Source organism: Podarcis raffonei, chromosome 1, assembly GCF_027172205.1.
Source record: "Podarcis raffonei isolate rPodRaf1 chromosome 1, rPodRaf1.pri, whole genome shotgun sequence".
Lineage (NCBI taxonomy): Eukaryota > Metazoa > Chordata > Lepidosauria > Squamata > Lacertidae > Podarcis > Podarcis raffonei.
Window position 1 is genome coordinate 52,732,731 of NC_070602.1, and position 22,896 is coordinate 52,755,626.

The 22,896-nt window shown below is 42.6% G+C and overlaps 1 protein-coding gene across 1 annotated transcript in view; it reads left to right on the plus strand.

Moving 5' to 3' along the window:
- The window catches only part of ALX4 (ALX homeobox 4), a 75,037-nt gene extending 60,774 nt beyond the window's left edge, over window positions 1–14,263 (plus strand). The window contains exons 3-4 of the mRNA XM_053387543.1: window positions 5,970–6,098; window positions 7,935–14,263. Of these exons, the coding sequence (XP_053243518.1) occupies window positions 5,970–6,098; window positions 7,935–8,258 (453 nt within the window). The 3' untranslated portion in view covers window positions 8,259–14,263. The remainder of the gene's footprint in view (window positions 1–5,969; window positions 6,099–7,934) is intronic.
- The last annotated feature ends 8,633 nt before the right edge of the window (window positions 14,264–22,896 follow it).

Here is a 22,896-nt window from a genome sequence, read left to right on the forward strand (position 1 = left end):
TGGCAAACACTGACCCTTGAATGCAGCAGGGGATAGACATCATGACTGACTGAGCATATGTGATACAACAGCACAGAGCTTTCCAGTCTGTTTCCTGTGAAGCAAAGATAGAAGAGGTGTAAACTGAAAGGGCCTTTAGGTATAGAAGTGAGTGCTACCAACACTGCATGCTTGAAGATCCATTGCTTTCTGGTGGAAGAAATTGGACTTCATACATTTGTATTAAACACCAGCACCAAAATAATATTTATACTCTGCCCATCTGGCTGCGTTTCCCGAGCCACTCTGGGTGGCTCACAGCATATATCGAAACATACTAAGACATCAAACATTTTGGTTATCAAAATGGTGCAGAGGCAACACAGCTTTCAGCCTTTTGCGTTATAATCCTTCTGGGGTCTTTTTGCACTCCATCTCTCAACCACACGGAAGTCAGTGTCATGTATTCTGGAAAATAAAGAACTGAAGAGTGGTGTTTTGGGGTGGTTTTTTTTTAAGGATTGAAGTAATAGAAGAGAGGAATAGCTTAGGTTGTCTAAAAATATCACCCTAGAAATCATAGTGATTAGGATATCTCTCTCAGTAGTAAGTGTTGTAATCTTTTAATCTGAGCATTTGTACACAATTTGCGAACATTTGCATTTCATTATATCATGTTTTAAAGCTTTTTCTGGAGCCAGGAGGTAGTAGGGATCCCACCACACTCGTCTCAAATGGTTCCAGTTAAGGGTTTTTTAAAAAAAAAATCCACCCAGATGTTGTGGGTGTTTTTAGTTTGGTACAATTGCTCAACTGTGGACAATTTTAATGAGTTCATATCTGCATATCAGCTACTGCTTAGTTCTTAAAACTTTTAGAAGCAGAAATCGTAGTAGTAGTAGTAGTAGTAGTAGTAGTAGTAGTATTAATTCTTGTTCTGTTATCCCCTGCTATTTAACAATAACCCAGTTTGGTTCATGATAAAATGGCATGCCCTAGCAATAAAGGATGAAGCACGAATAAGCAAAAAGAGAAGGGATTTGAGGATGAGGAGCATAGAGTTTCACTGTTGGAGCATCAGGAAACCAATGTGCAATGGTACCTCAGGTTACAGACGCTTCAGGTTACAGACTCCGCTAACCCAGAAATAGTACCTCGGGTTAAGAACATGGCTTCAGGATGAGAACAGAAATCGTACTCCGGCGGCGCCGCAGCAGCAGGAGGCCCCATTAGCTAAAGTGGTGCTTCAGGTTAAGAACGGTTTCAGGTTAAGAACGGACCTCCGGAGCAAATTAAGTACTTAACCTGAGGTACCACTGTACAAGTCGAAGCCCAAAAGGGCATGAGTGATGCTCTTCTGCTGGTCCTGATATTCACTCCTAGTCCCACTGGTGGCAAGCCAGCTGCCATTGGTAATGGTGGCTGGTGGCCATTGTGGCTGGAAGGGTGGATGGCAGGGAGACCAACTAATAGATGGGGCCAGTTGACAGGCTGGGTCAACCCCTGATTGGTTGTCTGTAAGAAGGCAGGCAGCTTGGGGTTGACTGAGGGCAGATTGAGGCTGGTGGAGCAGCACTCCCATTTGCCACCATGAACCAGCCTTTGCTGACTTTAGCACAAAGGATGGGTGTGCTCTACCCAGCCTGATCTGTAAATTTAATCATAGGTCAGGCCTCTAATCTGATGGCCTCAGGGCATTGGCAAATGCTTAATGATGCCATCGGCCACATGTCATGACCTTGAGTCCTCTGAGGATCACACCCAGTTTGCTTCCACTTGACATAGCACAGCCCATGCCAAAGGGGCATACTAGATTCACCATACCAAAGAATTAGAGGCTACTGGGAAGACTGGATTCCTTTATTGCACATTTTCTGAGATGTGTAGACTTAAAAGAAACAAAAACCAAGTTACAGACAAACAAGCCCCAATTTCCAAAATGCAGCAAAAAACAAACAAGTTATCAAATTTTACTGTAGTTCATAAATAATTGGGCCTAATGTGCTGGCTGTTTCTCCTCCTCCATTTTACATAAAAGTATTTGCACACTTTAAGACAAGTGAAATATATTCTGAGTCGAGAGTGGATTTCATGCTCTTTATTCAGCTCATAGTGGTGAGGAGGAATGAATGTCCCCTCAAAGTATCTGCTTTATATACATTATTTACACAATGGGCTGCATGTGATTGGCTAATTCCGGAATTCTCCTGTAGGCCAATCAGGTTGTGGATTCACTTCCATCTGGAGCTGGATTGGGTGGCTCCTGCAGACCAATCATACTGCTGCATTGTTCTAGGACCAATCAGACTGCTACATTTTGGATCCTATTGTTCTAGGACCAATCAGACTGCTGCATTTTGGATCCTATTCAACTCAGTACATAACAACAAGTGTGGGGCATATGCTTTCAAATCCTTGAAGATCAGCTCGTCCCAGCAGTAGCAGCAAGCTGAAGGGAGGCTGTTCCTGGCAGGGAGGCAGAACTGGATGCCTCAGCTATTTGAGACTCTGGTCTTTCAAGGGGAGCCATCTTGAAGTGCCACAATTCACCAACTTCAAAATGTGGTGAGCCCACAGCCCCGCTTAGGGTCCCTCCTGCTCATTTTGCTGAGCAGGGCCCTGAATGCACCCCTCTTCTACTTTCTCAGGAGTTTGTTAGTCAAAATGCCGGCTCCTGAAATGCCTGCCCCTTCAGAAATGTAAAACAGTATCTTGGTTCCCTCTCAACTCAATTAATTCATCAGCGTAGGGTCAGCTTCATTCCTCTGAAGGCTTTAACCTGCCCATATGAAAACGGCTTTGATTTCTGGGCTCCGACACACATTGCCAGCACAACCCTCCCCTTAGAAATCATCTGTCAAGGTTTCTCCTTGCCCAGGGGCACTCCTAGACGCTCTAGAACAGTTGCACGTTGCACATCATCCATATTCACGAGCAGCATAGCGAATGCTTCACCATGACAGAAAGAAATGCGTTTGCCGTGTCTGGGGATGGACACATGTGCGGAGCATATGTTCTGCTAGCAGCTTATGGCACCCTCTCTACCTGCTACCCACTCCTCTTTGCACAGCAGGGTCACCCTGTGGACTCGGCATCTGCAGATCAAAGATACGTCGGCTGACCAAGCCTGTGACTGGCTGCCAGCTGGGCTGCTTTTGGGAGGGGTCATATCAGCATGTGGGGAAGGCAAAACAAGACTGTGAGGGTGATGAAGATACCCAGCTGCAATGCTGTATTCTCACTACCTGAGTGCAAGTGGTATGTCAACAATGATGTAGCCCTGTCTGTCTCTTCTCCCCTCACCTAACATGCACACACTAGGGTTCTGCAGCCTCTCTGCGGTTCCCTGTAGGGATTGCCTCAGTGGTACCAGTAAGTCAGGACTTTGGATCAGAACCCCAGGGAATGTGCTGCAAGGCCCCTCAAAAGCAACAGGGCTGCCTTCCTACATCTTGAAGTCAGCGAAGTTAATACACATAACCATCTAAAAAAGGGTTCACCCTGTAAGACCGTTAAGGCCAGAGTCTAAAATTACCTAACTGCACCGCTGGGGATTATCATTTTTTTTGCAGATTGCAGGTCAGCAAAAATAACTCCAAAGGCTGCAGCTGGCAGACGCCCATGCAGACACGGTTTCAGTCATTTCACATAAATGAGTGATTGCTTTGCTTCTGCTGCTGCTTGGATGAGATACAAACCATCCTGGAGCCACATGGGGAGGAAACCTCCAGGTCACTGAGAATCTCCTTGCCAGGCCTAAGCAGACAGAGAGAAATCTCCTATTGGAGATCAAAGTGAGACGCTGGCAAGACTGACTCCTGCAGTTTACAAGGGAAGTCAGACTTTAAGGAGAGGGGTAGACAGAGAGGGAAGAATATTGCCATCCGCTTTTGCTCTCCTCCTTCTTGAGAGGCTTAGTGAGTGACTACACACACACACACAAAATGACGATAAAATTTCAATTAAACACATTTAAACTGTGGCAAAACATGAATGCATTTGTATAAATGCAAGCAGATGACACCCCAGCAAGCATCTGTAGGTACAGTCAATTCAGTTGTGAGTCCCCTTTAGATAATTTTACCTCTTTGCTATGCTGTTCAATCCTCCTTGCAGTTTTATTTAAGGGAATAGATGAAGGACACAGGTCAGCCAAATACAGTTAATGTAAACCAGTTTGTAGAAATGTTCCTTTGGAAAGCACAATATTCTAGTTCCTGATTATTATATTTTAAGAAAGGAAGAAATTTATTTTAAAGATTTGGTTTATAACTGTATCATCCCTTGCAAAAGAGTAGAACTGCATGGTGGATACATGAGCCATTTAAAACATAGCAAAATTTTTAAAAATTAACCACGTGGCATAGTCAGTTTGCATAAACAGGCAAAAACGATGGCAACTGATTGTGATTATGCTTTAATTATTGATAGTTTTGTCTTTTTGTGTGACAGTGTGCTGCTGATTTACTATTATGGCAGCATCACTGTCTTTTTAGAATAGAATATTGAACTTTAAGATCTTCCAAGAAAAAATAATAATTGAGGACTGAATAGATAACTAGGTTTCTGGAGTTCATCCACAGATCAGACACCTTTTAATAACTTTTTAGTGACTGGAATTATGTGAATATTACTGACTTAAAATGCAGATAGGTCACTGTTTTTCTCAATTTGTATTGAAACTGGTTTGAGCAGAAAGCACATCAAAATGCAATGTTTCCTAAGGAATGACAGGATAGATGCGGAATATATCCGGATTATGGCCAATATCATATGTGCACCGCTTCTCAAACCAGTGGTGGCCTTTGGGCTCTCAAATTTCAGTGGTGCCCTGTGCGATGCTAATATTTGGCGCCTTCTCACCTCCCGCTCTCCATTCTGCAATTTTGTTGTGGCGCTAGTTGTACTACCCTAAAACCGCCTCTGCTCAAACCAGCAATGGGAGCACACTGGATGCTGAGTCAACAGGAAGGTTTACACAGCCTTAGTTGGTTGTCTCACATCATGCCCATAGCACTTTGATATCTCTGGACTCATAGTTGTTCCCCTGTGAGTTGTGACCAAATCTTGCTTAGTTAAATGCACCATTTACACTTTGGGTACATCTTTTTTAAAACTTTACCTTGTAAAACAGTTCCCATCTCTCTCTCCCCCCCCCCCCACCTCTCCTCAATTCTAGTTGTTTTCATTTTGTCTTGCATATGTTGTAGAACCCTGCTGTTTGGTGCTGTATTATAAGATTTTGTTTGAGCTTCAAAAGTATGAACAAAGCTTCAAAACTCCCATTGGAGGAAAGAAGAAGACAGTGAAGCATTGGACCCATAGTGAATCAGATTAATCTATGCATTTCCTTGTGTTGGCCGTGCATCTCACTGTAAATATAAAATTCAATAATTTTAAATAAATTAGCCTTGTTTGGCACCTCCACAAGCAACCAAGTTACAAGTTGTGTTAATAGCAGGCTTTTTCTAGACTGTATCAGTGCCAGGTTACAGCTGCTATGGGCTAAATATGTTTAAAGTACAGGGGTACCTCAGTTTAAGAACAGTCCCGTTTAAGAACGATTTGATTTACAAACTCCACAAAACTGGAAATAGTCTCTTGGTTTGAGAACTTTACCTCGGTCTAAGAACAGAATTCGAACGGTGGAAGGGCACCGGCGGCAAGAGGCCTCATTAGAGAAAGTGTGCCTCGGTTTAAGAACAGTTTTGGTTTAAGTACAGACTTCCGGAACGGATTAAGTTCGTAAACCAAGGTACCACTGTGTTGTTGTTGTTGTCATTAAATTTATAATTCTGCCTTTCACCAAATCATTGCACATTCAATATATGTCCCCTCTCTTTGTGATATAAGAATAAAGAGCTTAACAGGACAATTTGGGGTGGCCTGGAGGAGGCAATTGTTCATCTCCAGACGCAGTAGATGTACTGAGTTCCTCTCCCCTTCCTTCCTTTCCTGAAGTGCTTTTCAACCTGTGCTTTTCTTCTCAGGTTTGGTTTCAGAACAGACGGGCAAAATGGAGGAAGCGAGAGCGGTTTGGTCAAATGCAGCAGGTCCGCACCCACTTCTCCACAGCCTATGAGCTCCCCTTACTAACTCGAGCAGAGAACTATGCCCAGGTGAGTGTCTGCCACCAGCACACCTGTCTCTTTAACATTAAGGGTGGCATTCAACTAAGCTTTACTCATTAATGAAATTAATGAACATGACTCAGTCAGGTCCATTAATTTCATCAGGTCTGCCCGGAGTCAGTGTTGAATACCACCCTAAGGCCCTGCCTTTAGTCAGTTGGGATATGGTAGGATGAGACAAGTGATTCAAGGTTCAAGGAACAGATACGGTGTTACAAACCTTTGCCTCTGTAACAGCTGTGAAACTTACCCTCACATTTCAAAGATAGGAAATAAATGTGTAGCATGTACTTTGTTGCCTGTATAACCTGGAGAAATTTGGAAGTGGCTTGTAAAATCTGCCATCCATTTGTAATTCTGTGCACATTTTGGGGGGAGTAAGCCCCATTGAGTTCCTTCAGAGCAAACAGGCATATGCCCAGGAAGGAAAGTGTCAGAAGAAGAACGAGTTAAACTTTTCCACTTTACATCCTGGGGTCCAAGGGAAATTCTCCCCCCTCCCACTTGTTGGAAACAGACAAGGTTGCTCATCTTGCCCTTGCTCATCTCCTCCCACCGCATAACGAAAGATGCTTTAGGTTGGGAAGGATCTCCAGGCTTTCAGTTGCCCCTTTCTGTACTTTCCCTAGCTCCATGATGATCCTTCTTCGAGATGGGGGTCAACCAGACATGATATTCATGATATTCAAAATGTGGCAGAACCATAAATTTAAACGATGGCATTTTTACTCTGGCTATCTTGCGTCCCCTGCTTTCATCACCTCTGAATGTTACGGCCTCGTCTCCCCCACTATACCTGCCACAGAGATGTAGTCTGCCGGAGGTAAAAGGTCAGGCTTGGAGCCAGAGCTGAATGGCGCTGGAAGGCTGTGGAATGCAGGCCTTTCAGAGACAGGCATTTTCCTACTTTCCATCTGGATCCTCTCCTGTTGCATTCTTTCATCTCACATTCTCCCCCCAACACACCTCCCCTCCCCACCTCCCAGGGGCCTCCTGCTGGTAAAAGTCATTCTTCGCTCTCTGCTTTGGTAGGATCGTTTTGGTTTCAGCATCCTAGATAATCCTAGATAATGTGCTTGTTGTTGTCATTGCAATTTTTCTCTCCAACACTAAGCAAAAGGGGGGAGCTCAGAGACAGAGTGTCTTTAATTGCAGAATGCCCCTGAAACAATTCCCAGAAATGCCTTGATTTAAGAACTGGCCAACTGTCTGCCTAGCCCAGGATCACCTGCCCAAACTGGCAGAGCTGCTGTCGGTGAGGACAGGTAAGTCCTGGGCTAGACAGACAATTCATCAGAAGGCTGAGTTTTCTAAGGGTTCCCACCCCTCTTTTTTTATCAAGGCTCGGTGCCTTTCATGACCGAATGACAGAATTTCAGTATGAACTAATCAACAGTGTCTTCAAGCACAGGGTTTTCTATTCCTTGGCTTTTTCCAAAAGCAGAATAGCACAGTGGATAGAGCATATGAGATGTGAAAATTGGCATGAGGTGGCCAATTTATGATCTGAAAATAATAATAATAATAATAATAATAATAATAATAATAATAATAATAATAAAAAATAATCTCAAGGATGTGAAAACCTCAAGAAGAAGAAAACAAGAGCACCAAGGGCCACCAGCACCATCAATCAATGTAATGAGAGACATGTGCTCTTCCCAGATGCCTACACTACTTTGAGAAGGAATTGGCTTGATTCAATACAGAACACCTTAATACTTGGACAACCTCTCCCTGTCCACACATCTTTTCCACTTTGAGAACCAAGGGATAAACCAGTGCTCATTAACTGATCTTTTCCTTCCTTCTCCCCTATCTCAGATCCAGAATCCATCCTGGATTGGCAACAACGGTGCTGCCTCCCCCGTCCCTGCCTGCGTCGTGCCTTGTGACTCAGTGCCTTCCTGCATGTCTCCCCACACCCATCCCCACACAACCGGAGGGGTCTCCGAATTCCTGAGCGTCTCTGGTCCTGGCAGCCACGTGGGACAGACTCACATGGGGAGCCTCTTCGGCAGCGCAGCCATCAGCCCCGGCATCAACGGCTACGAGCTGAACGGCGAGCCCGACCGCAAGTCCTCCAGCATCGCGGCCCTGCGGATGAAAGCCAAGGAGCACAGCGCTGCCATATCGTGGGCGACATGACAAGGTGCAGCTGTTGCCCTCCAGACACTGACCGAGCAAACAGGGACGATCGAACCAATCCATCCACTCTTGGACCCGAGGCAGCCAGTGCCCTACTCAGAGATCTGAATGCAGCACTTTTAGCTATCCTAGGTATAATAGCATTACGTGCGTTGCCGTATTTGGAGTGTTTTAAACATGTAGGGGATTTTGTTGTTGTCCCCAACAAACAGGTGTGTGGAAGGAAATAATGGGTGTGTTTACTGCACCAGACAAAGTTGAGTTTTGTGTGTGTGTGTGTGTGTGTGTGTGTGTGTTCACATGGCATGTTTCCCGAATGCTGTCATTGTCCTGACTTGCCAATGAAAAAGGACACTTTGTCTCCCCTGCTTTCTCTGACACTGGATTTGTCTTTCTCTTTAAAACACAAAAGCTTCAAGCCATACTTCCCAGCTGAGTGCTCTGCACATTTCCAGTACCATTTATTCTCATGCTATGGGCAGTTCTATGATACCTATAATGCCAGAATAATGTGGTTGCTTTAGTTGACGAGTGCCAGACTGGTGTTTGTGTGTGCATGCATGTGTGTGCTGAGTGTAGGGTACGCTGATTCAACTCACAGAATACCTGTAGATGCCAGGCTGCAACCCAGAGGTTGCCTTGGCAACTGCACTGGGTAAAAAGAAGCAGCCGCAGTATTGTCTCCCATTTTCCTGACATCTGCTGTATGTAGTGAACAGGACTGCCACACAGCAGGCAGGGGTGGAGCACAGCGTGAAAGGAACAAGAGAAGCCAAGGCCCCTCTCGATTTGGCAAGGATAATAAAGGTCCCAGGCAATCTCCATCTTGTTCTCTGGCAACCCTACCACACAGGAATCTGGGTTGATCCAAGCAGCAAACCAAGGGCTATGAGAACGGCACAACTCAAAGCAACGATATTTGTGCCATCTCCTGTAGTAGTGGGGCCTGCATCCTTGTAGGGGGACTGTGTACCTATTGCCAAGTAAGATAAAAATCTATCACCAAAACAGAGGACAAAAATGGGCACGGATTTGCGTAACATTTGCATGCGCTAATTTATAATGCAACTTAGAAACTATAATTGAAATAATAATAATTTTAACAATAATTTTATTATTTATACCCTGCCCATCTGGCTGGGTTTCCCCATAGAAATGCAGTGCATCTAACCATAGTGGGGAAGACTGACCGAGTGGCCGGCATGTCTGCTGGGTCTGCCACCCAGGTGCTGCCTGCGGATGGGCAACTTGGATGCCCCTGCTCACTCTCTCCTTAGGACTCCTTGTCTCTAAAACAGCCTTGGACCAGAGATAGGACCACATCCTGACAGTCCTTCAAATAAGTGACTGTTTGCGTGCCATCCAGAGAACTTTGTTGCATGGGCAGCATAGAAATGTAGGAAAATAAAGGAAGAAAATCAACATAAAGTAGGATCCATGGCCCACCCTCTTCCATCTTTTGCCCTGCTTTAGAGCTGAGGGATGAAATTAAGCTGTGGGAGCTGCTACCATCAATAAATGCAGTCCAAAACAAGGTTCTGACTACTGGCCTGAATAAAGAGCAAGAGTGCAACAAGAGTGTGGTCTACAAGAAAGAGAAAATCCTTCTCCTGTCTTCTTGCCCAGGTGACATGGCTAGTTCTACAGAAGGCCAAAGAACATGGTTTTCCCTTCCTATATTATTACGGTCACAGGCTTCTGACCAATAAGAGAAGATAGATCGTCATGATTAACAGAACAAGTGCCTTCTTTAAACAGTATTCACAATTCTGCAATCCGCAGTCTAGCTCAAGAAACAGTCTTCCTGGTGTCCCCTTCCATTTGTACTGACTTAAACCACCACATGAAGATTGCCCCTGCCATGTATTGGAGCAATAAAGCTAGAGCTTGTTTCTTTGGTTGGAAATGCTCTTGCTTTCAGCTCAAAGCTTTTAGCAGACATGGACCCACCTCGTCACTCCCATTCATCAGGATGGTGGCAACTTCCCAGTTCCCCTGTGGTTGCTTTCCTTATAGATTGATCAAAGAAGATTTGGATCGAGTCAGCTGAGATTCGGCCCAACTCAGCTATGAATAAGCTGATTTTTAAACAGTGTTTAGGTTTTGTGGTTTCTTAAGCACAGAGCTACATATCCATCAGAGAAGAGAAAGAAGGAGGTTTAAACCGCCTGTCTGGTTTTTAAGAGGGTGTTTACTGGGTTTGGTAGCTACTGGTTTCCCTTCTGCCAGTGAGCAGCTGCTATACAGGCACAGAGATTTGGGCCTCGTCACAAAAGCAAGACCCCCGTCAGTGATGCCTGGGACACAAGCACACACCTGCCTTCTGGCTCACATGTGGCTGTGGAATCACAAGCATTTGCACACACTCTGGCCTGGAATGGGAAGGATGTCGGCAGGAATTCTTACAAAAAAGTCAGCTCATCGACCACAAGGCTTCTTGGTCTTCAGTGCACATGGGTTCTCAGGAGGAAAAATTACTGGAAAATCTGAATGGGGGGGAAATTGGAACTATCCTATTTGTGGAGCAGGTAAATGAAGCAGGGCCTCCATTTAGAGATGGGGAAGCCATATGTTCCCTCACCACCATGTGATCATTCCACATGATCATCTATCCCTCTAGCCATTTTACTAGTTCTACACATTTAACTGTTGCAGAAATAAGTGTGCCAGTGGCACAGACTAAAAAGAAGAAGAAGAAGAGTTTGGATTTGATATCCCGCCTTTCACTCCCTTTAAGGAGTCTCAAAGCGGCTAACATTCTCCCTTCCCTTCCTCCCCCACAACAAACACTCTGTGAGGTGAGTGGGGCTGAGAGACTTCAGAGAAGTGTGACTAGCCCAAGGTCACCCAGCAGCTGCATGTGGAGGAGTGTAGACGCGAACCCGGTTCCCCAGGTTACGAGACTACCACTCTTAACCACTACACCACACTGGCTCAGATCCAATCCCCCCCACTCTTTTTTTTCAGGTGTATGTATGTAACTTCTCTTATTTGTCTATAGTGATGATGTCACGTGCACTGTCCAATACATGCCTGTGATAATTCCAGACCCACATTTTACAATAAGCCTTACAAGGATTGATACTCTACCTGCAGAGATAAAAAATGGGTTTTCATGTTGATTTTAGTGAAAATGCTAAGGACATACTAAGTGTTTCTGCTGTGTTTGGATCATGCCTTGTGCATCAAGGGCTCGGAAAACACAACACCCATCAGTAAAAGTACGACTTTCAAAAATGACACCTGTGTTCTCCCAACAACAAATACATAACAATGTTGCATTTGTTGTGGCACAAACAACTTATCAGGGATAAGTGCTCTCATTTGCCCCTCGCCACCTTTTAAAGCTATGAAATCAAGGTCCCACACACACTTTTCTGGCATTGATAGTGTTCACTCCTCTGAATGGCGTTGGCCTGCCCGTGGTCAGTCTAACTGAAAGGGTACCTGAAACAAAATAAAAAATTCCTTCCAGTAGCACCTTAGAGACCAACTAAGTTTGTTATTGGTATGAGCTTTCGTGTGCATGCACACTTCTTCAGAAGGGTACCTTTGAGAGTTGTACCTGGAACTCTCATGCAAGAAATAATGGGCAACATCCAACATTGGTCATGTCCAGAACAGATCTGAAATCACTGGAGCCATTCTGATGATGACAAATGCTGGCTATCACTTAATGTGTGTGTGAATGCATAAGTAATATTATCCATGCTTAACCATGTTTTTGTGTTCCTAAGTGTGCATACCTAGGAGAATATATTGTGAGTGTGTGTGCTGCCTGTGCAAGTATGTTTATTGTATAAACAGCTAAGTTTGCCATCTCTTGGGTGGAGGATAGGATCTCTCATGACTAGCATTCTGCCCAATGTGATTTCAGCTTTTAGTTGGGAAGCTAGGGTGGGGGAGAACTCTTTATTCTCATCCTCATCCTCCTCTTCCTCCTCCTCTTTAGCTGCCGCCTTAGCTTTCAGCGTGAAATCTGCAGCTCCAAAAATGGTCATCTTGCTGGACGCTAACTTTGAGGGGTACATTGCTGTATGTATAAGTCCTATTCATGAGTTATTCATGTGCAGCACATTACCAAATGTGCTTCGTAGCAGAGCTAGTCTTTTTAGCCCTGACATCATGCATATGGCTGCCTGTGGCGAAACCCAAACATGCAAACTCCTGTTCACATGTAGAGGCACTTGCACAACCAAGCCAAGCTCCCATGTTGGGGTTACTCTACAAGAAACGGTGCACGACGTGCTGGTGTCTCAGGGAAAAGACACAATGCCAGGGTGGGGCTAAAAGTTTGGGCTCCACCCCAAAGTCAATGTGGTGACTCCTATAGGTGAGCAACGTGCCATTATTTTGTTGCTTTAGAACAGCGAGATGGCCAACTCTAGCTGCGCACTGCAGACCATACATGCATGCAGTAGTGTACAAGAGTGTGGTGTGTGAAGTCTGTGTGCACAAGAAATGTATTTCAAGTGTACTTTGCCTAAGACTAGGTTTGCTTGAAGTCTGCTGGTCACATGCTGATGTCAACTCCAGCGTGGCTTTGTGTATGAACGGTTCAGTTTATATCTAGACTGTACCTCAGCAGATCCTTCTGAAGACATTTCAGGATAATTGGAGGAGTGCTGTGGACCATGCACTGAACTGTTCAATGCAACATGTACACATTTGTTGACTAAGTAAACTCACCCCTAAGGACAAAATAAAACATTGTGCTCTGAAATGGAGCTGCTGCCAAAACCAGCAGCACTCTGCCAAGCCCTTTTCCCTCCTGCCACTTATGTTGAGACACGTCTTTGTCACTGCTCTGCCTCATTGGCTGAGACTGGGATGTAGGCATGGAAATGACATGGCCATCGCAGGAAAAGCCAACACAGGGCTGCCATTTTAGCGGCAGTCTAGAGTCTAACATAGCTTGTAGTTCTAACAAAAAATGTATCCCAAGCAAGAGAATTCCATTAATGCCAGCCCTCCACAAGAGTGCTCTGCCTGGTTTTACTCTGTGTTGGACATAAATGAACTCAGGAGGCTTTCTGGGGTCAACAATTAGATGTTCTAGGGACAAATCCAGTACCCTGAATACCACCATGGTCAAGAGGGCTGTTTTGATGGAGCATTGGCTTGCTCTCCTTCCCATGGTAACATTATCTGCTGGCCAGAGCAACAGAATGTAAGCTATATGAGCATTTGGCACGAGGGGGGCAGGATATTCCTATGTCTTTCTTCTTCTTTTGGATGGTTATTCCTTGTCTTGGTGTATGCTAAGTTTTCACAGTACGTTGTAAAACACTCTGAAAACAAACAACAGTGAAAAAGGTAGCTTCCTGGAAATGGTTGAAAAATGATCAGGCAGACACAGCCGCTGAGAACTCCATGTTTATTTTGCTGCTTTGACTGACATAGCAAAAAAGCAAACACTTGGAATTAAAAAAAAAAAAAAAAGCCCAAATGGGAACTGGGGCAGAGTTAGGCTGAACAGATGAAAGCTTTTGATTGCTTTCAACTTCATGGATGGTAGTGCAGGGAAACCAAAGTGTGACTCCCCCCCCCTCCCCACACACCAGTTGTGACCCTTTCCCGCAAATCCGGGTAATGTACTACCCAAACCAGTACTCCTTCCATGAACATAGATAGCGCTAGGACTTTTATACTACTGATGTTGAAGGACAGTTTTCAATGTATAATAATATATCAGATTTTTTTTGGGTGTGCAGTGTTTGAAAGCGAGAATGGGAGAAAGATCACAAGAAAACAAACCTCAGTCAATATTATTGTTGTAAGATATTGTAACCTTGTATAAATGCAACTTTTTTTCCCTTTAGCTTTATGGCCTGGGGCAGAATATATGAAAATATACATTCAAAAATGTTCAAGAATAAAATAATGGAATGGAAAAAAAATCCCCACAAAAATTGCAGTGTGAGGTTGTGCCATACAATTTTACTGCCTATACAGATATGTACTGCAAATTCATTACATTGTAATATTAAAAAAAGAACAAACTACTTTGCATCTTGTTTTTCTGTTGCTTCTGCTGCTGTAAGGTATTGCACTTAAGACTTTTCTCTCCCTAGAGTTGAGGGTGGGAGAGAAACAAAATCCCTTAGAGCTACAAACAATATTCAAACAGAAAGAAAGTTGCTGGGAAAAGACAGACAAACACCCAGAGCACATGCAGAAGAGATCCAAATAAGTATTATTTTTCTTCTTCTTTGTTGCCATAACCATCTCTTCTCTGCTTCTAACTGAAATCTGTCTATTTTGTGCCTGACTCATGGCAGATGAAATGTGATCGGAGGGGGGCCTCCAAAATCTCACGTTAATTGAAGTTGGCAAAAAATACTAACAGTGCCCTTTTGAACTGCTGACACAGAGCAGAATGGATTAAACAAGGCTAGATTAACAACAGGTGGCAGCGCACAGCCTCACTGCCTCTAGAGATTCTTGGCAGCCAAAAGGCAGTGACGGGAACATCCTGCAGGCAAAACATGAGACATCCAGAGAGTTGAGAGGCTGCTGGTAGATGGACCAAAGACCCAAAAGCAGAAGGAGAAAAGTAGAGGATGGTTTTGATGCAGCATTGGTGCTCACAGGTTTGCATTTTGAAGTGCATGTGCACCTGGGAAATTAAGTTGGGAGTGGTTCTCCATATAACTTATTAAGGGATCAGTCTGTGATCAGAACCCAAAAGTGATCTAGGTTTCTATTCAACAGATGCTCACTTGAGAAGCGCCACAAATTACCAATTCTGATATTTGTTTTCCTTTAGGTTTCCACTGTGAGCTCATGCTGGTTGATGTCCTTTGTTGGGCAAAAGAGGATGCCAATCTGCTCATTCTCGATCTCTCAGTGGCTTTTAATATAGTTGACCTGTATCCTTCTGGGAAGGCTCTGAGAGGTGAGGATTGGGGGTACTGTACCCCAGTGGTTCCACTCCAACCTTCAAGGCCATTTATAAAAGAATAGTTATGGGAGGAGCCATATTGTTTAGTGACATGGAAGTTCTGGAGATGCTTAGGATTGAACCTTGAACCATCTGAATGTAAGCAAATGCTTTACCATTGAGCTACACACATAATCAAACAAACCAATAACCCCTCTCCCACAAGTTACAGGACAGCCAGCAGGAATGCGTCTCTACATAGTAGGGATATGGCAAATAGATGGTGGTACTGAGAGTAAGCTTGGTGCAGCTTGGAGATCACAATGGAGGGTGTGTTCAAGCTTGGGCTTACTACTACTACTACTACTACTACTACTACTAGTAATATGTCGCCTGACTGGGTTGCCTCAACCACTCTGGGTGGCTTCCAGTAAAATCTAAAAGCACAAAGGAAGCAAATATCTGGCAATGGGACCAGGTAGTTCCTGAACTTACATGAGATTGTGTAACATGTTTTCCTTCACACCCTTGCCCCTCACATGGTAGCTGACTTAAGAGTTCGCTGAGCTGTGCCATTCTTAGAATAGGCCACTGTACTGCCCAGTCTAGGGCTGCCACTTGTGGAGGAACCAGCTCCACATTGCATTGCTTGAAGGTCTTTCTGTTTCTCCCATTCCTGCAAAACCCTGTAAAGGATAGAGCATTCTTGGGTTCTTTTTACATAGAGATGTGTTTAAACAGCATAGTAACTCAAAGCAGTTCTACTGTACTTTATTCCATAGACTTGCTTTGAACAACGTCTTCAAATTTATTGGGTGAGCATAGCAAAGGGGTGTGAAATGTATCCTGCTCAATTTATGTTTGTTCATACAAAAAATAATAATACATTGACTGCAGGGACAGGCAGGTCATCTGAATCCACCTATAATTGCAGAGCAGGAAGGAGAGATGGCAAGGGGAAATGGATCAGGATGTATATCAAAAAGAGAAACCCTAAAGGCTTCTGGGTTATTTTCTCATTACATACAGGGAAGGAGCTGGCCAGGTCAGGACACTGACTGCAGAATACAAAGAGTCCACACAGCTGTTGAATTTTATGGCTAGAAGATTTGAGAGCTGTTTAATAGGCTAAACCCATTTAGGTGTGAAATTTCATCATGGAAAAGTAATGTTTAATAAGCTACTAGTTCAGCTTTTTCTTCTTTACATTTTCCTTTCAAAGATGAGTGGTCTAATCTTTTAATAATACAGAACAATCATTGCTGCTTATGAGAAAGTGGCAAAGGCATCTCTTTATGGCCATATGGAAACCAGGTGTCAAGGTGTTACTTTTAATCCAAGACAAATAAGAATTTGTTGGTTGTATCCTTCCTCTTCCATCTATCGCCAGCTATTTATCTTTAGATTGAAAGTTACTGATGAGGCAGACAGGCTCAGGCCATTAGCCTCTTTGTGCCCTTCTAGGCTTTACATCTCTTAGGATTATATTTAGCTCCAGTGCGTGTGCATCTTAAAAGGAAAGGTGTCAGTTTTTCAAACACCTGCACTTTTCACAACAGAGGCACTATATCAAAGTAAAAAGCCATAGCATTAAAAAGTCCATGTGAGTGCAGATAACTAAAGGAGGGTTCTATGAATGTTGATGTATCACCTACAAAGAAGTACAGAATATAGTAACTATAAGTTCTAGTTATTTTATACATAGGTAATTAAAGTAATCCGGAATTCTGTATAAATGATGGGAAGCACATTTGACTTTAAACTTCTAGAAACCACAGATATTTGCAGCTCAGACTCCTGTTTTCTGCAGACCCACATAAAAGCCATTATAATTTCATCTCCCACATTGCTCACAGAATTTTCACTTTATTTCCCAGTCTGAGCATTTGCACTGGAAGATCCAACTTCAGATGTAGCTCTAAACAAGGAGCCGTACTTTTGAGATCTTAATGATCCCCAATAGGATCTCTGTTGGGAATGTTCAAATGTTAACATTTCAGGCTCTATCCATTGTGCATGTAGTGTGGCAGTGCCACCGCTCCAAGCAAGGAATCAAGGTGCTATATTATTTGATACGAAGGGCAACCAGAAACTGAGATTCTGCATTTCTTATGTCAGTGTTTGTTTGCAAGAACAAAAGAAATAAATAAAACATGGCCAGTTACTAAAATTAAATAGGCATAGTTCAGGATCAGGGGCCCATCAATCAAGTTTAAAATTACCATTTCTCACTGCATTACAAATGTTCACTGGTTTTGTAGATTGCCCCCTTTCTCTCGTGTATTCTTAAGGTAATCTACTACCACTGATGTCTCAACTTACCAAGAACTATAAAAATGGTCTGACAGAAGTTAGGCGGTGAATGAGTTAAGTATTTCTTAACTCCTTCTTTCTTCAAGTAAACTGACAATCAAGGCGAATGAGGATAAAGTCAAGGACATTCAGAGAGGAATTATTGGAACCAACTCCGGAAAACGAAGCTGGCGAACAGGGGGCCTCTCTCCATTCAGAATCCCTTCTCAGAAAGCCTGCTGGAATTTCTGCTGGGAATACCTATCAGGGCTGTGCTGCGTTTCCTCCAGTGGATTACGCCTCAGCCACCACCATCACTGCTCCATTTCAACTAATTGTCTCAGATGTTGCCATTTGTTATCCCCTTAATGAGAAACACAACTTTTCCTTCACAGCCACCGCCACAAGAACCTGGCAGGCGGTGGAATCCTGAAGCTCAGCAGATGTAGGACTGTAAAACAGTGGTGAGTTCAGAACTGAAATTACACAGAAAAGGCAAGAGATTCCAAATAGCTTCAGACTTGAGGTAGGCTGAGAGCAACACACCAATCATAAATACTGGTGGGCTGATGGCTTGGTGCTGGGCTAGCTAGTGCTTTGGGCCAGCCTGCCTTGCCATAAAGGGCAGCCATCTTGGTTCATGTTTCCTGTGGCATTGAGTAGGATTCAGTCTATTGTAGCTTCTGATCTACTCTCATGGAGAACATAACTGGACTACTTCAGATTTCAAGCATGCTTAAAAACTACAGCAATGAATGCTCCAAATGTGTGTATAGCTTTTGGGAAAACAGAATCCTACCTCCCTCAAATGTATATAGCTCAGCTTAACATGCTGTGGCGAGGAGATTCAGGATGCTGAGGGAATGTCAGTATAGTTTGCAGTCCCAAGAAAAAGGTGAAAGAAAACCATCTCTGCCCCTGCTTGCTCAAGTTGAGTTCTAGCAATTATTTGTATTTTCTTATTTTTCTCAGCTCCTTAGAAAACGAGACTTCTGCAGTTTAACTAAACTAAATATCATACATGTCTGTGGCACTAGGTTACGTTTTCTTTTAATGAAATGAGTCTAAAGGAACACAGAAACTATTGTTTGAAAAGGGATGATTGCTATGTCCAAGACCGTGCAGGCTTTGAAAAATACACAAATCACATATACCCCCCTCTATATTTCTGTTTCCTCAATTGGCCTTGCTTTTCTCATCCTCTGATCAACTTCTATCCTTGAGCAAAGTACAGGCAAGCAAAAAAAACCCCAACCAACCCTTGGATTTAAATTATGTCCCACCAACTTCAATAGCTGTTAAGTATCAGGGAATGTTGATTTTAAAATAAACTAAATGGGCTTTAATTCGTGCACTTCCTTTTGAGGTTAATTCATTTCTAGTGTTGATTGTGAATGGGTGGGGAAGGGAAGTTAGAATCACATTAACACTATAGATTACACACCCATGTTTGGAAGTGCAAAGCTGCAAGGACTGTGAATATTGTACACTGGTTAAAAAAATGAGGTATGTGCCCTAAATCCCAGGTTCAAATGTTAGTTTAGCCTGTAGCCAGATGAGGTGGCCCTTTGACAAGCTACTGCCTCTCAAACCACAGCTCCATACCTATAATGTAGGAACGGTGAACTGATGGCTCTCCATTTAATGTTCGCCACCAATTCCCATCATATCCCATGGCTAAGGCCACAGGGTCACCACCCCTGCTGTAATGGGATACTGGCCTATTTTACAGGGTTTGTGAAAGGCTTACAGCAGTACCTTGCTATACCAAACATCAGCTAGCAGAAAAAAAGGTCAATCTACCTTGTATCTACTTTGTATGGTTTTGTAAATGTATTTGCTGTTTTTGTGTTTAACTGTTTAATATTATCTGCAGTGCACATCACATTGAGACAGTTGTTTAAAAGTTGATTAGAAAATAAATGATGATGATAATTTCTAACCTCCAACCCTGAGATATAATGCCAGATGAGCTGCTACCTGAGCTTTATATGGTACACCATGTTCAAGACCCTCCATTTTCTCACCTGTAGAATAAAAATATCTGCTTCTAAAAAAAAAAGATGCAGCATCTATATATATTAAAATTATTTGCTGAAACCCACCAGATGCTTGAAGAGTTATTTTTAGAAGATTCGGTGTAGATTTTGTGTTTGCTTACGTGTTGTTTTTGGTTTTAAGAATCAGAGTAGAGCTGCTAGTACCCACAGTAAAATTTTCCATAAGTAAAACAGAACATACACACTCTGGCATATTTTCTTTTAAAATATCCCCCACCCCCAAATCACAAGTCATCTTTGATACATTGTTAAGATTACTATCCCCTCAGGTTGCACAATCAAGAGAATATATTGACTCAGGCACATTGTATTTACAAATGTTTTAATTTTTAAAAAGAAAACGCATTTACACACACACAGGGGAAAAGTGGTCCCTGGACAATGTCATTAAAGAATGCAAACAGACAGTAGAAGAAAAAATGGTTTCCAATATAAATGCAGCTGTGAAATGTTTTAGGACCATACCTGTGACACATTTTACTGGTTGAAGACTTTTATTTTAAAAAGCAACCTTCACTGGAACTCCTTCAAAGAGTTTGTTCACTTAATGCTTCTGAAATCTAGGTGGGTAAGAAAGGGATATTTCAGCCTGCTTTTTCACATTAGGCAGCAGCAAATGTGAGTGTACACTCATTTTGCTACTGAGTGTACACTCAACAAGGAGCTGCAGCTTATCATAGCTCCCTGACATAAGTACAAACCCATTTACTGCATTCACATTTTCACTTTCAGATGTGCAGTTAACATTTAGTGTACACCTTTAAAAATGCCATGTGTGAAATGAGATTCCATTTGCCAATCAGAATTCCACTTAGTTTATCTTCCAGTTGATAAACCTGTGGCAGTGGGTACAATTGCCCTCCCAGTTATGTATGATTTGCCTTTATGAAAATATGCATTAACATACTACAGCCGAGATACACACATTTAGGGTGATAACATGACAACACAGTAACTCTGGATCTCGTAAAACCTGATTCAGTAGTTAGCATCAGGTTCTAATTGGAGCAAGCAGTGGAGGAAAAAGAGCAGCTCTTGGACCCAGGATAAGAGATCAACATGTAATATAACAAAAAACATGGGTCAAATGAAAGTGTGGATGAACCCTAAGACTGGACGTCAAGAACTATCAGTGACACTAAGAGGAATCACCAAGGGTGACATCTTGAAAGGTAACATTGAAACGTCACATTTTCCAGAAAAAAACCTGATTCCATACAGTTGGAACAGGATGATGTTTCAGGTTGGAGATCCTGGTAGTGTATCAGAAACACCTAAAGAATATACTGATCTAGTAACATCTGAGAAGGTAACTAGTAAACCATAGTAGAGATATCCACATCCTTATCATAGCTTAGGAAATGTGGATTGTGGAAGAGGTGAGATAAAGAAGCAGAAACTGTCAAAGATAGCTGGTGGTTAACTGATGAAACAGATAAATGGATTGGTTATGAAATGAATCCTATAATGAAACAAAGGTTTATGAATTGTTGTGTCTTAAAATCTCTGGCACTTAGGGAACAAATATTCTTCCTTATTTTAAAAATATGTATCTGGTCTTGTTTGCAATTTTGCAAAAAATGGAAAGGAAGTCAGGGTAATTGTTTACCCTAACTTTACACGTAGTTCACACTGGTGGACACAAATACCTTCTAATGGTAGAAGTATTGTGAAAATTTTTTTACAATTAGGAGCAACTAACTGCTATAGACAAACTAAGGCCTTGTGAATGGGGGCAGGGATTAAAAGGGCATAAAACGTTGCAAAAATGGGCATAGATTCTGCAGCAGTTCAGCTTAAAAGTAGAGCTTATCCCAGATAAAGAAAATCAAATTGCGGAACACCAATAGATGTAGGATAACTTTTTTAAGAACTTGCACACGGTATTCCTAAAATGAGCTTAGGGGCAGGGATGATTGTTTATAATGAAAGATACATAAAAAGTAGTTAGATTGTTGAGCTTAAGTTCTCCCTGGTAAAAAAAGAGAATGGCCCACTCTCACTTGCCTTGCACCAAGGAAAAGAGAACCAGCTTAGATGAAGCACTCTTAAACCAGAAGGAAGGAGAGTCCTTTGCCCACTATCTCACTCAGAATAGATGCAAAATTAGTTACAGTGATAAGCCTTTTGCAAATCAGATTCTACTGAAGACTTCTTGGTGGCTCAAAATTAAGCTCCTGGTGTTTTGAAATCAGCGAATCCTCCATCATCTAACATTATTTTCTAGTCAAAGATATAGCAGAGGATGTAATCTGGAAAACTTTAGAAAAAACTATGTAGGAAAAACCCGTCTTCCCTAATGAACGGAATAGTCTACTTTATAACTCCCTGAGAGTTTGAAGTTGAAACACCCCCTTCCAGCCAGTGTTCTATCAGTATCACCCTGACAAGGAGCAAGCCCGTTTTCCCCCAGGATACTCCGGGGTGGGGGAGAATCTATGCAATTCTCAATTTCTTTCATTCAGACTCACGGGAGGAGGATAAAAAAGGTTCCTAGCATTTGTCATGCAGCTTGCAGTTAGGTAAATCGCATGAGCAGACACCGTAAATAAGAGTAACCTTTGAAAACAACAGTGGAAAACCTTTGAAAACATCCTCACCTAGATGAACATAAACTTATGCCTATTATCTTTAGTTTGGGTAGTAGCTACTGCTGTGCTGCTCAAGAGAAAAAGAAACTCAACATAAATCAATCTATACATGTTATTCCAATTAACTTCTGGTAAAGAGGTCTGTGCAATTCAAAAGCATGTCTGCTCATTCCTCAGTCCAGCTCATTTTGATGTACCACTTTAACTATTTTGTATGTGCATTCCCATCACTTCCTCCACTGACTGACATCAGGTCCCCAGGATTTCAGATAGGAGTCTTTCCCTGTTTTTTGCTGAGATGTCAGGGGCTGAACCTGTTTGCATGTAAAGCATGTGTTGTATTATTTGTTTATTAGAAATTGTTACAGAAGTGCTAACCCTGCACTGTATAAAAAACAAAAACAAAATACAGTAAAAATATAATGTGTTTTCATTAAAAAGTGCCAACAAATTCCTATCTGTGAATAGGTTTGTCCTTCTTCTGGGAAGGCCTACAGAAATAAACGAGGTTTGGTGGCTGACTGCTTTCAAGGGGAAGCACATTCTACTGAACTGTGGTCCTTTATGGGGCAGTGAATGGATTTTAATTATCTTGTGGGCAGTGAATTCTACATACCAACACTTTGTGTGTAGCTTTGAGATAGTGGCTGGTCAGAAAAGTTTGCTTTTTATTAGCTGTGAATATACTTCATACCTGCACAATCCAATAGAGAAAGTGCATTTCCCTCCAGAAACACGTTTAAGAATCAGAACATGGCATGCTGTTTCCTAAGCAGAGTTTCAAAGTATCAACTTTGTTTAGATGCTGCATA